The sequence below is a fragment of the Gorilla gorilla genome, chromosome 2, assembly GCF_029281585.2.
Source record: "Gorilla gorilla gorilla isolate KB3781 chromosome 2, NHGRI_mGorGor1-v2.1_pri, whole genome shotgun sequence".
Taxonomy (NCBI): domain Eukaryota; kingdom Metazoa; phylum Chordata; class Mammalia; order Primates; family Hominidae; genus Gorilla; species Gorilla gorilla.
Genome location: NC_086017.1, coordinates 74459937 through 74472393, shown reverse-complemented (window position 1 = coordinate 74472393; position 12457 = coordinate 74459937). Strand labels below are relative to the sequence as shown.

The 12457-nt window shown below is 38.7% G+C and overlaps 1 protein-coding gene across 2 annotated transcripts in view; it reads left to right on the top strand.

Moving 5' to 3' along the window:
• ADAMTS9 (ADAM metallopeptidase with thrombospondin type 1 motif 9) overlaps positions 1-12457 on the top strand; it is a 172612-nt gene that overhangs the window by 63201 nt on the left and 96954 nt on the right. For both annotated transcript variants that reach the window (XM_031009301.3, XM_031009302.3), the window contains 6 exons: positions 2460-2626; positions 2719-2848; positions 3791-3917; positions 8849-9059; positions 9538-9702; positions 11512-11676. In XM_031009301.3, the coding sequence (XP_030865161.3) occupies positions 2460-2626; positions 2719-2848; positions 3791-3917; positions 8849-9059; positions 9538-9702; positions 11512-11676 (965 nt within the window). The remainder of the gene's footprint in view (positions 1-2459; positions 2627-2718; positions 2849-3790; positions 3918-8848; positions 9060-9537; positions 9703-11511; positions 11677-12457) is intronic.

The window sequence follows — 12457 nt, the reverse complement described above, 5'->3', positions numbered from 1 at the left end:
TTGCTACTCTTGCACAAATTACAGACGGTAAGGGGGGCCTTTCTCTAGTCTTTGTTCAGAGCCCAAATTTTTAATAGCTCTGATTTATTAAATACCTGCTTCATGTCAAGCCCAACACTCAAGAGGACTTATTCAAGGAGCAGTGGTACCAGGGGAGAAAAAAGCAGCACAATCAAAATTTTGAATTAAATACTAAAAGGAAAAGATGTGATTGAGATTTTATCTTGAGAAATTAATCAAAAATTATGAAAATAAATTTATTTGTATTTGACCATCAACAAAATTACATCTCCATTTTAATCATGCCAAGGTTTTGAAAAGAATAAAGCAATTGATAAATATTTTTGCATACATTTTTCATATCAAGTCACATAATAGCAAAGTAGTATATTCTTGACTGAAAGTCTGAATTTAACAGTAAAATCTGAAAGGGAGTCAATTTTAGAAAAGCTTTCTAGAGATTTATTAACTTTCCCAATAAGCTCTCTTGACCTTTTAATAAATAAATAATTTCTTCTGAAGCAGCTGTTGTCTGATCCTCCTTGTCAATTTTCTTTCCTGTTTCTTTTTTCAGCTTCATCAAGGGATACTTGACAAATAAAAATTGCATATATTTAAGGTGTTCAACTTAATGTTTTTATACTCCTGTACGGTGTGAAATAATCACCAAAACCAATCTAATTAATGTATCTATCACCCACATAGTTACCATTTCCTTTTGTTTTCTTTTTTCTTTTCTTCCCTCCTTCCTTCCTCTTTCCTTTTCTTTCTTTGTCTCTCTTTTCCTTTCTTCTTTCTCTCTCCCACTCTCTTTGCTTATTTCAACACTTATAATCTACCCTTTAAGCAAATTTCAAGTATGCAATACAGTAAAGTTAACTATAGTCACATTGTTGTATACTAGATCTCCAGAATGTATTCATCTTGCTTAACTGAATCTTTGTATCTTTGACCAACATCTCCCCATCCCCCCTCCCTCCTGCCCCTGGCATTTACCACTCTACTCTCTGCTTCTATGGGTTTGACTATTTTAGATTCCATAACTGGTCTAACTCTGCCAGGTTCTCATTTGGCCAACATTTTGGCACTCGATTCAAGCAGTTCTCCAATATCACTTTTGCAGCATCACTGATTTTTTTCATCTTTTGCAAGATCTGGAGTAGATTCATTCATTCTTCCCCAAAGATACGTATTTACGGGGCACCTGCCATGTGCTCTTTCAGAAACTGGGATACAGTAGTGAATAAAATGATCCCAACATTCTTACCATCATGGGTCTTACATTCTTGTTTGGGAAGAGAGAGTATAAACAAAGTGCCATGGAGAAAGGTGAGAAAGGGGATAGAGAGTATGTAATATGTGCTAACAATGGGAGGCAGTTGCAGGTTTAGAAATAATGGTCTGGGTTGGTGTATTAATCTTTTACCGTGTAACAAATTATCTCATATAATTTAGTGGCTTAAAGCAACAAATGTATACTATCTCTCAGTTTCTCATGTAAGGAATTTGGGAGCAGCATGTATGGGTGTTTCTGGCTTGAAGTCTCTCATGAGGTTGTAGTCAAGATGGCAGTTAGGAATGTAGTATTATCTGAAGACTCAACTAGGGCTGGAGAATCCACTTCCCAGATTACTCACTCAGAGGGTGCTGGCAGAAGGAATCAGTACTTCCCTGCTGCTTGCAGGCCTCTCTGTGGGTTCTTTAGTATCCTCACAACATGGCAGCCGGCTTCTTCCAGAACCAGAGGTCCAAGGAAGAGCAAGGCAGAGCCAAAGTGCCTTTGGCCTTGCCTTAGAAGTCAGGTTCTGTTGTTTCTGCATTGTCCTAGTGATTGCAGTCATTCCTATTGAATGTGGGAGGGGATGACACGCAGTGTGAATACCATGCCGCAAGGCTCGTTGGGGCCATATTTGAGGCTGGCTACCACAGTGAGCTACACTGATAAGGAGATCTTTGAGCATCATATTAACCATGGATTTTCAGATTTCAACATCTGTCAAACAAAAAAGACTTAACAAAGATTCAACAGGCTTGACTAATTCTAGTATATATAGATTTGTCTAGGAACCAATTTTGTAAGTGTTCAGTTCACTAATGCATATTTTCAAATCATATAAACACTTTTGTTTCCATCTATAATTCTGTAACTGTGGGTCTTGTATAATAAGATCAAGGTTTATTAGGACACCTAGGTTACATTTTATTTTTCACAGATACCACAAGGGAGTAGGTGCTTTTATCTCCACTTTAGAGATAAAGAAATGGAGATGGATGGAAAATGATTCCCAAAGCGACACAGCTGGCAAGTAGCAAACTTGGGACTTGAAGCCATGCCTGTCTGGCTCAAAAGTCCCCATTCCGTGCACAGCGACTCTCTGCCTATCCAGATGTTACTTCATATTTCAAACAGCTAGTCATTGACAGCAGATCAATGTATTATTCTGTTTCCTCACCTACAGCTTTATCAAGCAGTAAAGGTGAATTCTTGCTAAATGGAAACTTTGTTGTCACAATGGCCAAAAGGGAAATTCGCATTGGGAATGCTGTGGTAGAGTACAGTGGGTCTGAGACTGCCGTAGAAAGAATTAACTCAACAGATCGCATTGAGCAAGAACTTCTGCTTCAGGTAAAAACTTGACCATGAGCCCACCACCCTTTTCTTCTGCTTGGCATTACTAAGCCCACCCAGTTCATTTCTGTTTTGTCCACACATTCTAGGTTTTGTCGGTGGGAAAGTTATACAACCCCGATGTACGCTATTCTTTCAATATTCCAATTGAAGATAAACCTCAGCAGTTTTACTGGAACAGTCATGGGCCATGGCAAGCATGCAGTAAACCCTGCCAAGGTATCTGCTTTGAATTTGAGTCCTGGGGATTTGAGAAGTTTATTTTATTTATTTATTTATTTTTAATAACAGCCAAATGCATGCAAACTGCAAACCCTTCTATCTGCATACGTTCTCTAATCTCTTTTCTTTGAATGTGTCTGGTCATTTTTGGATGGGAAGTTGAACTTTTTAAGGGATTCAAGAAATTTTAGGTTTCTTCATCCTAAGAAATTTTTGTACACATGTGTAAAACCAAGCAAAAATCACCTCTGCCATTGTAATTTTCCAGAGCATGGTTTTAGTAGTCATAGCATATGTTATTTATTTTGTTTTCTTTTGTCTAAATGAGGAATCAGCAAACCACAGCCAGTAGGCCAAATCCAGCCTACCGCCTACTTTTTTTTTCTTTTTCTTTTTTTTCTTTTTTTTTATTTTTTTGAGATGGAGTCTTGCTCTGTCGCCCAGGCTGGAGTGCAGTGGCACAATCTCAGCCCACTGCAACCTCTGCCTCCCTGGTTCAAGCAATTCTCATGCCTCAGTCTCCCGAGTAGCTGGGATCACAGGTGCATGCCACCATGCCCGGCTAATTTTTGTATTTTTGGTAGAGAACGGGTTTCACCATGTTAGCCAGGCTGTTCTCAAACATCTGACCTCAGATGATCCGCCCACCTCAGCCTCCCAAAATGCTGGGATTACAGGTTTGAGCCACTGTGCCCGGCCTACCTACTTTTACAAATAAAGTTTTATTGGAACACAGTCATGACAATTTTGTTTATGTATTGCCTGTGAGTGGCTGCTTTTGCCCTGTAATGTCAGGGTTGAATAGTGCAACAGAGATCATACGCTCTGAAGATATTTACTGTCTAGCTCTTTAGAGAAAATGCTTGCCAATCCGGGGTCTAAAGAGTTTATGGAATAGATTATTTTCCCTGAATATTTTTTTTTTCCCTTTCTGCTTAGGGGAACGGAAACGAAAACTTGTTTGCACCAGGGAATCTGATCAGCTTACTGTTTCTGATCAAAGATGCGATCGGCTGCCCCAGCCTGGACCCATTACCGAACCCTGCGGCACAGACTGTGACCTGAGGTGGGCCACAGTTTTCTCAAGGCCTTTATTACTGAATTGTGAGAGTCTTGCAGGAGGTCCCAGCAGGAGAAGCAAAAGGAGGGGATGCTGGTCTTTAGTTCCCCTTTCTTGTGTTTCAGTGAAATAAGCTTTAACCAATTCTCCATCCCTCTGGAACTGATTATCCAAGACATACATGTGCAGATTTCTTGTTCACCTAAGAATTAAAAATAGCTAATAGAGTATGGCACTTGCCAAAAAACATTCAGTTGATCCTCACAACTTGCTGGGTAGGTATTAGCATTATGATTGAGTCACATTGTATGTGAAAACTTGTTTTGAAAGTCAAAAGAAAAGGGGGAGAACCTCATCCCTCAAAGTACCCATAACGACCTGTATCTACCGAGAGTGTATACCACCCAGTAGAAGAACTCCTACACACCTGAAAGTTGCAGTACACTAAGGTAGCATCATGGAAGAAACAAGAAGAAAATGTATATATGGATGTCTGAGATATTCAAACAATTCTGCGTTTAAGAAAAGTGTAAAATCCGAGGCAGGAAATACTGGGTGGGTAGAGCATTCTAAAGCTTTTCTATTTGCCTGCAAGGTTGACTGTGTCATATTGAAATATTAAGTAGTCGGGGCTTGCATTTTATAGTCTGCATGACAGTTAAATGCAGTTAAAGTGAGTTGCTGTTTTGTTCTCCTTTTAAGAAGGGAAATTCAGTGGAGAGTGGTATAGGAATGTGTTAAGCTCTCACCATTTATAAGCAGAAAAGTGAATACTTAAGCATTTTGAAGGCTCCACATTACAATGCCAAATCCTATCAAAGGGTATTGGCTGCCTATAGTGCTTTAGTGCAGATTATGAGGCCTACTTGAGGCTCTGAGAAAACAGAGGAGTTCTGAGATTGACTACTAATGTCTGCCATGGGAGTGAGAGGAGCAGTTATGGTACGAGTGTCATATTTTTGCCAGTTCTGACTGAAGGCTCTGACTTCAAAGCCCAGGATCTTTCTAGCCTCTACCCAGTGTCGCTGACTTTCTAGCTCATTGCCCTAGTGAAATTGGCTTGCCAAAATATATTGAGAAAAGTCATTGTAAAAAAAAAAAAAACAGGAAGACATTAAAAGGCAGACATTTATACTAGGCAATATTCTTCTTGTAGATAGTGTCCATATAAACCCATTGTTTCAGCCAATTGAGTTAAATTAAAGTTCAAGTCTCTTCAGGAAAAAATAATTAACCGCTAAACTGAATTAATCACTAAAGTTTGGGGGAAAAAATGAATTGGTGGATAGATTCCTTGAGGCACAACCTTAATAAATTGAGAATGGTGACATTTTCTGAGTAGCCTTATATCAAATTATCACTATATTCCCCAGTACTCTGTAATGGTTATGGTAATAGAGTCAACCATTTACTAAGAACTATTTTTTTAACAGTTATGTATTATCCTATTAATATTCTTTTACTAATAGGATAGTTCTTATATTATCCCATTATCTATTATCCTGTTAATATGATTAATACCCTACTAATTCTTCAAACAACATTATGATTTATATATTATTATTCTTACCACTTTACAAATAAGGAAAATAGAGGCTGAGAGTCGTTAAACAAATTGCACAAGCTCACACAACTAGTTAGTGGAGTGACAGAAATCTAAATCTGCACCTAGATCCTGTGCTTAAACCCTAGGAGAAAGTTATTTTTATTCTTAATTCAGTTATAATGATGAGTGTTACTCATGGATTCTATTCTGGGTAGCTTCTCTTCCTTTGTGAAAAGAAATAATTCCCATGAGTTTTTTTGCCCCATCCCTGTTCCCTACCTTGCTTGGAGCCCCTTACCTGTTTTTTCTCCACTGATTGAGTCAGAACGGGACTGGTTGAGTCTCTGATGATAACTATAGATACAGCAGAACTCCTGCCTACAGTGCTAAGTATGCTCCTATGATCGCACAGATGGTGGATTTATACATAGCATTGCGAATAATAGAATGTGATCTAAAAAATAAATAATTCTTTAAGAACCCTCTTTTTAAGTTTACCCATGGAGCACCAATTTGAGGGTGGAGATAATGTTTGAGCTGTTATTTTGAAAAACTATTTTTCACTTTGAGCAGATTCCAAAGTGAGCCACTATTTAATTTGTGATGATGCTGGCTTATGTGGTGTTCTCCAAAGTTTCTCCTGCATTGGAAGCCTTTAGACATAAAATGTAAACAGTGCTTATAAAACTAATACATTAAATAATGTACCCCCGAAGCCATGAGTTTTTGTGTAAAATGATGCAAATGATCTCAAATAGATTTCCGCTCATTGGTTTACATGGAGTTACATGATACTTAAAACTTGGATGAAGAATGAAACACCAAGGATAATGATAATAATAATAATAAATTGTAACAGGAATAGCTACTTTTCTTGAATGTCTGCCATATGTGTGAAATGCTACACATGGCTTGCCTCACTCAATCCCCCAAATATCCCAGTGAAATAGATTGTTTCCCTCCATTTCACAGATGAGGAAACTGAGGCTTAGTGAAGCTAAGTGACTCAACTAGGGTCACTTAATTGACACTCACATCCAGGTCTTTCTGATTCCATAGTTCATCCTCTGATTTTTATTAAAAATAATGTCACAATACCTAGGTGTAATTAGGGCTTCAGTTCTTTGTGTTTCATATAGTAGGTATGCTAGCACACTAAGCTATTCTAAATTCTAAACTTCCCATTTGGAGAAAGTCACTATTTTTTTGACACTTAACTTTTATGTATACTCTACTCAGACCAAATAAGGACAGCACGTCAGATCATAGGCCAATGGTAATAATAGCACCTCTAGTTAAAGAAAAGGTAAAGGGATTATGTCCAGGTCTTTTGGTAGATATGAAGATCATAGGGTTAGGAATTTTAAAATGCAAAGAAAAACCAGGAGTTTAGGATTAGTTTCCAAGGCCTCATTAGACAGGTGCATGCTCATTCCTAAAATTAACCAGAAGATCATGCCTATTTGTCAGCTTTCAAATGCATAGCTTACTGGCCTGTATAGATTGTTGGGAAAATAAAATTGTTCACTGAAAAATACACCGACACAAACCAAGCCTAAATAAGGTGTTCTATCTTGCATCTATCAAACTGACAGTCAATATAATCATGATTTATAGTAATTATTGTCAAGTAGCTGTGTCCAAAACTGAAAGACTGAAGAGAGGATTGTTACTGATTTGTCAAACTCTGAAATAGCTTTTCCAAACGCATGGTTTTGGATCACTCATTTTGAACGATGGTCCATGGCACACCAGTATGTCTGACAAGACTTACCAAGAATCTCCTTCCCCATGTGGAGGTTAATAATGCTGATCAACATTTTGAAGGCTTTGAAAAGTTCTGTAATATATAAAACCTTTTGAATTCAGTCGTTCTTAAAATTATTTAATCCCACAACTTCCCCTGCAATAAAAACACACAGGCTTACACTTTTTTTTTCTCAGTTTCTACTTATTAACAACACTTTGGAATATGGTTTCCTGAAATATAGTATTAAAATACAATTGTATTTTATGTCCCTTGAAATGAACTAAACGAACACGAAACATTGAAGACCACCATCCAGGGAGAGACTACAAAGCAGGGGGTAGCATTTTGAGAACTTTTCTAAGGCTGTGCTATGCCCTTTCCATAGACTCTTCAAGATTCTCTGCTCAGATTCTGGGGATGATGTTACTGTCAGGGGCACTTGAGCCACTCTGCCATGCTAAGCTGCTGGCATGTTTTCTTGTGGAGGCAGGACACCTTCCTTCTTCATCCAGGATGGAAAATAACCTTTCCACAAGGAAATGGTGACGAAGGCAAAGAGAAGGTAGCCAAGAATCAAAGGGCAGATGAAAGTTCCAGATGCTTCTGTTGAATTGGGCCACATTTTTGCCACACTTCCTGAAGGAAGTGAGAGTTTGCCCCACTACACTGTGACAGGATGAGATAAAGCATTGTTTTACAATTTCTCATTGAACATGTTCCGGGTTAGAACAAAATCCCCCAAATATGGTGTCACTCTATTGGAAAATCTCCATAGCCCACTTTACTTGCCAGATGGTCAACTCTGACCTACTTTTGGGCATTCATGAGAAATTCCAAGATAAGCATGAGGCCAGAACTCTTTTTTACCCTGAGTTCTACCCTGGACAGGTACACATGGAAGTAGTCTCAGGACATTGGTAACCAACAAACCACACAATTTCTAAGCAGTGATGAGTGAACAGTCAAGAGTGAAGAGTACAAGGAAATCACCCTTTTTGGATTTCTAAATCTAATCAACAAAATACATTTTAAGGTCGTTTATTTAGAATATTCTATTTAGTTTAAGAATATTATTTATTTTCTTTTTAAATTTAAGCACTGCTGATCATATTCCTAGGGTATTAAAAGAACCAGACGATTGGCCAGCACACGCTGAATACCTGCTATGTCCCCCCATAATCTCATTACAGGTAGTATGGATACAAAGGTGACAGAGATTTATAGATTCAAATCTAATTTTAAAGTGTATAATTGAATTGTATAAAATATAGTCCATGTCTTCAAGGAATTTAAGAGCCTTTATTTACAGATAATAAAGTACACAGGTTTTAATACACTTGAAAAAAAATTTTTTTTCCTTTTGGTAGCTTGAATTTCAGATTGACTATCGGGGTAAAATCATCACAAAGATAACACCTCTGGCTGTCATTCTGTGACTTCTATGTACATTGGCAGCCATGAAAAACGCATGGATATGTTGGTTTAAAATTAGATTTCAGCAACTGACTGTGGCTTTGGGCTTCATGGTATTTGAGTTAAGAAAGAAAAAAGAACTCAACTCTTCTATGAATACCAGTTGACTATAGATAAGGCATATATTTTTAACAGAAATGTTGGTTTTGCCCCATTATTTTTGCATAGGTGGCATGTTGCCAGCAGGAGTGAATGTAGTGCCCAGTGTGGCTTGGGTTACCGCACATTGGACATCTACTGTGCCAAATATAGCAGGCTGGATGGGAAGACTGAGAAGGTTGATGATGGTTTTTGCAGCAGTCATCCCAAACCAAGCAACCGTGAAAAATGCTCAGGGGAATGTAACACGGGTGGCTGGCGCTATTCTGCCTGGACTGAAGTAAGTTGGCTCTCACTCAAAGAGTCTTGTTGGATGCTGTCTGATTAGTTGATGGTGGCTCCTTGCAGGTGTGTAAGCCCCATTTAGGCTGTGTGGAAGAGATGACCGTGATAGATTTGTAATGCCTGACCCCATTCAAGCTGTCCAGAATAGAGTAGCATGGTTGATTTGTAATGTCTGACATGGGCATGACGTGTGGAAAATTGGAAGAAGTGGAACAACTCAACTGATTTCTTTTGCATACTCTATAAGCCATTTCCAGTTTTATTTTTATATGCCAATGAGCTAATTTTGAGTTTAATTATAAACCTGGTAAGCAAACTGATAACATGAAAAGATCTCCACCAAAATAACAACTAGAGTTGGCCAGCTTGTGTGATTGTTTCTTAAGAGCTGGAAGGGACAACATAGCCAGGATCTTCAGCATACTTTATAAGAAACTTAGCAACAGTTTTATTTATTTATTTTGTCCCTACAGTGTTCTAAAAGCTGTGACGGTGGGACCCAGAGGAGAAGGGCTATTTGTGTCAATACCCGAAATGATGTACTGGATGACAGCAAATGCACACATCAAGAGAAAGTTACCATTCAGAGGTGCAGTGAGTTCCCTTGTCCACAGTGGAAATCTGGAGACTGGTCAGAGGTAAGATGGGAGGGCTGTTATTTCCCCTAGGTCATCTCTTACATTCTAGTTCTGGTGCTCTCTATCTGTTTAAGACAAACCCTTGTGCACCTTTCTCCCGCCTCTCCCTTTCTCCCTTGTCTCCCTTGAGAAAACAACTCCAGTTCTCTGCCTGCACCACGACTGTCGTACTGGATGTAACTAGTCTACCAGTGACCTCAGGGCACTTTGGGCTTGGCTAGATCAGTCACTGTTGTAGCTTCTGTTGTGATTTTGAAGTTCCAGTCCATCACCTTCCCTCCTCTTTGAGCCCTAGCTAAGTCACTGAAAGGAAATCATGGATTTATTAATCATAAAGCTATACTAGCTCACATCTGAAGTCAACATGAAGTTTCCTACTTCCTTGTCTTTGAAATAAGAGAATTAGACCCCAGGGAGTGACCTCTCTGACTTACCCATCCAACTGCAAGAAAAAAAAATAAAACTCAGAAAAAAAAAAGGAAAAGAAATGGACCAGACTGAGTATTCCAGATTTATGCCTTTCTCATCCTTTACTTTATGAAGCACAAGGCAAACCCTCCATTGCTTAGCACAGATGGTCCCAGGACAACAAGAGAAAGAAGATGCAGCCTCTTTCTTGCTTTTATGATATAGTATTAGCACTCACTATTAACACAGCCCAGTGTTAACACAGCCCAAGGAGATTCTTACCAAGCAAGGACTCACTCCACGTTCCTTAAGGGGAAGAAGGGAAATAAGAAATACGAAACAGAAGTTTCCTTTTTAATGGGCCAAATCAGGAATATGGGGAAAGAAAAAGTCTCCCTGCTACAGCTCCTACATCCATGCTGTTATCCCATCCTTATAAGTACAGTATTAACTGCTTATTTTTACCATCAAATAAATCTGAAAAGGATAGTATTAATGCCCCGGAAATGGTAGTCAATTAACAGTGTATTTGATTAACAGTGTCTGATTCCTGGACAAATAAACTGCAAACCTAGTGCTTTAGTTCTAGGTTAACAAATTACCTTTGCTTAAAAATCTCTAGTATTTGGTTAAAATAAGATAAGTAGTAGGTTTAAATTTTACTTAGATAGCTAATACTAAAGTATAATTTCAAACTAAGTAGCAAACCTTTTCAACAATATGCGATAAAATGGGGGTTGGGAGATCAAACTGTAAATTCACCATAATCCAAAGTTGCTTAAAAAGACTGGAAAGAAAATAATAAAATATTGATAATGGTTATCCTTGGGTAGTGAGATTTTGGATCATTATAATTTTTTCATTTATGTTTTTCTACAGTTTTCAAATTTTCTACAATAAGTATGGATAAAATGATGATTACATTTGGCATTTATTGAATGAACATTGTGCCAAGAGCTTTACTTGTATTTGTTTCATTTAGTTTCCACAACCCTTTGCAGTAGACACTAATTCTCATTTTACAGATGAGAAAATTGAGGTTCAGAGAGATCTTGTGACTGGTTATATAAGTGTTAAAACCTAGGTTGATGTGATTTATAATTCCCCATGCTTAACTCTTATGCTATAAAATTATGAATGTTGTTTTTCAAATTTTATAGCATGGAGCTATGTTGAGTGTATTTTGTGCTCGAAACTGGCCCAGAGACTATAAATATAGAATGAATGAATAAATGAACGAACAAAAGGAAAAAAATGAGGCTTAGTATATTTACAAATTGCTATGGGAGAGGGATTGCTGTGGGAAAAGGACACACCTGTTCCTACTCATAAATAAATAACCCCAGAAACCACAACACATTGATCAGAAATGACCCTGACTAGCTCCACTTTTCATTACAGTGCTTGGTCACCTGTGGAAAAGGGCATAAGCACCGCCAGGTCTGGTGTCAGTTTGGTGAAGATCGATTAAACGATAGAATGTGTGACCCTGAGACCAAGCCAACATCTATGCAGACTTGTCAGCAGCCGGAATGTGCATCCTGGCAGGCGGGTCCCTGGGGACAGGTATTTTGAACGATAAGATTCTTAACTGCTACATTCTTTCCTTCTTATCTGGAGAGGACTTGCAAAGGAGCATTCCAGTGGTGGAGATTTAACCGCTGTGCCGGGTGGCATGCAGGACACCTCCATGGCACTGGATCAAGGACATGTAACTCTGCAACCATTTTGCCCCCCTTCCAAGGATTGCTGCCTGCCCTCCTGGAGCTGATTACCCTTTTACAGACCCACGTGCCTATCTTTGCCCTTTAGCTTGAGCAGACGAGCGTTTGAACAAATTCACAACAGATTTCATGTCTGGCTGATGTTATCTTCTAGCGTGCCTCTGTGGGTCTGTTACAGAAGGTGATCCAGCACCAGAGTCTCTGGCAGGAAGGTCTGGAATGAGATTTGGAAAAGATATTTTGGCTCCCAGTGTCACAATTACAAAGCTCACCTCTCATAAATAAGCCAGACTCTTCAAACATAATTAATTAGATCAAAGGTTGCAAAACCCTCATGCTTGGAAATAATCTTTTCCGAGTCCTCTAGTCTGTAGGTTCCACATTCTTAACTTGAGCTATTCTTAAAGGAGAGAGTGAAAGTCTCCCTTGGGCTTGCATCTGAGAAGCCACTACTCTCGGAATTAAGTCCTTCCTAATATAGAAGCAGAAGCGTTCAGGGTGCTATTTAAGTAGCACTCTGAGTTCCCATTAGAAGTAGAACAGCTGTCTGCTGTCACTTACGTAATCTCTTGAAGAATGACCCTCCCTTCACCCTGACCAGCCACAGCCACTCAGTCTTTTAG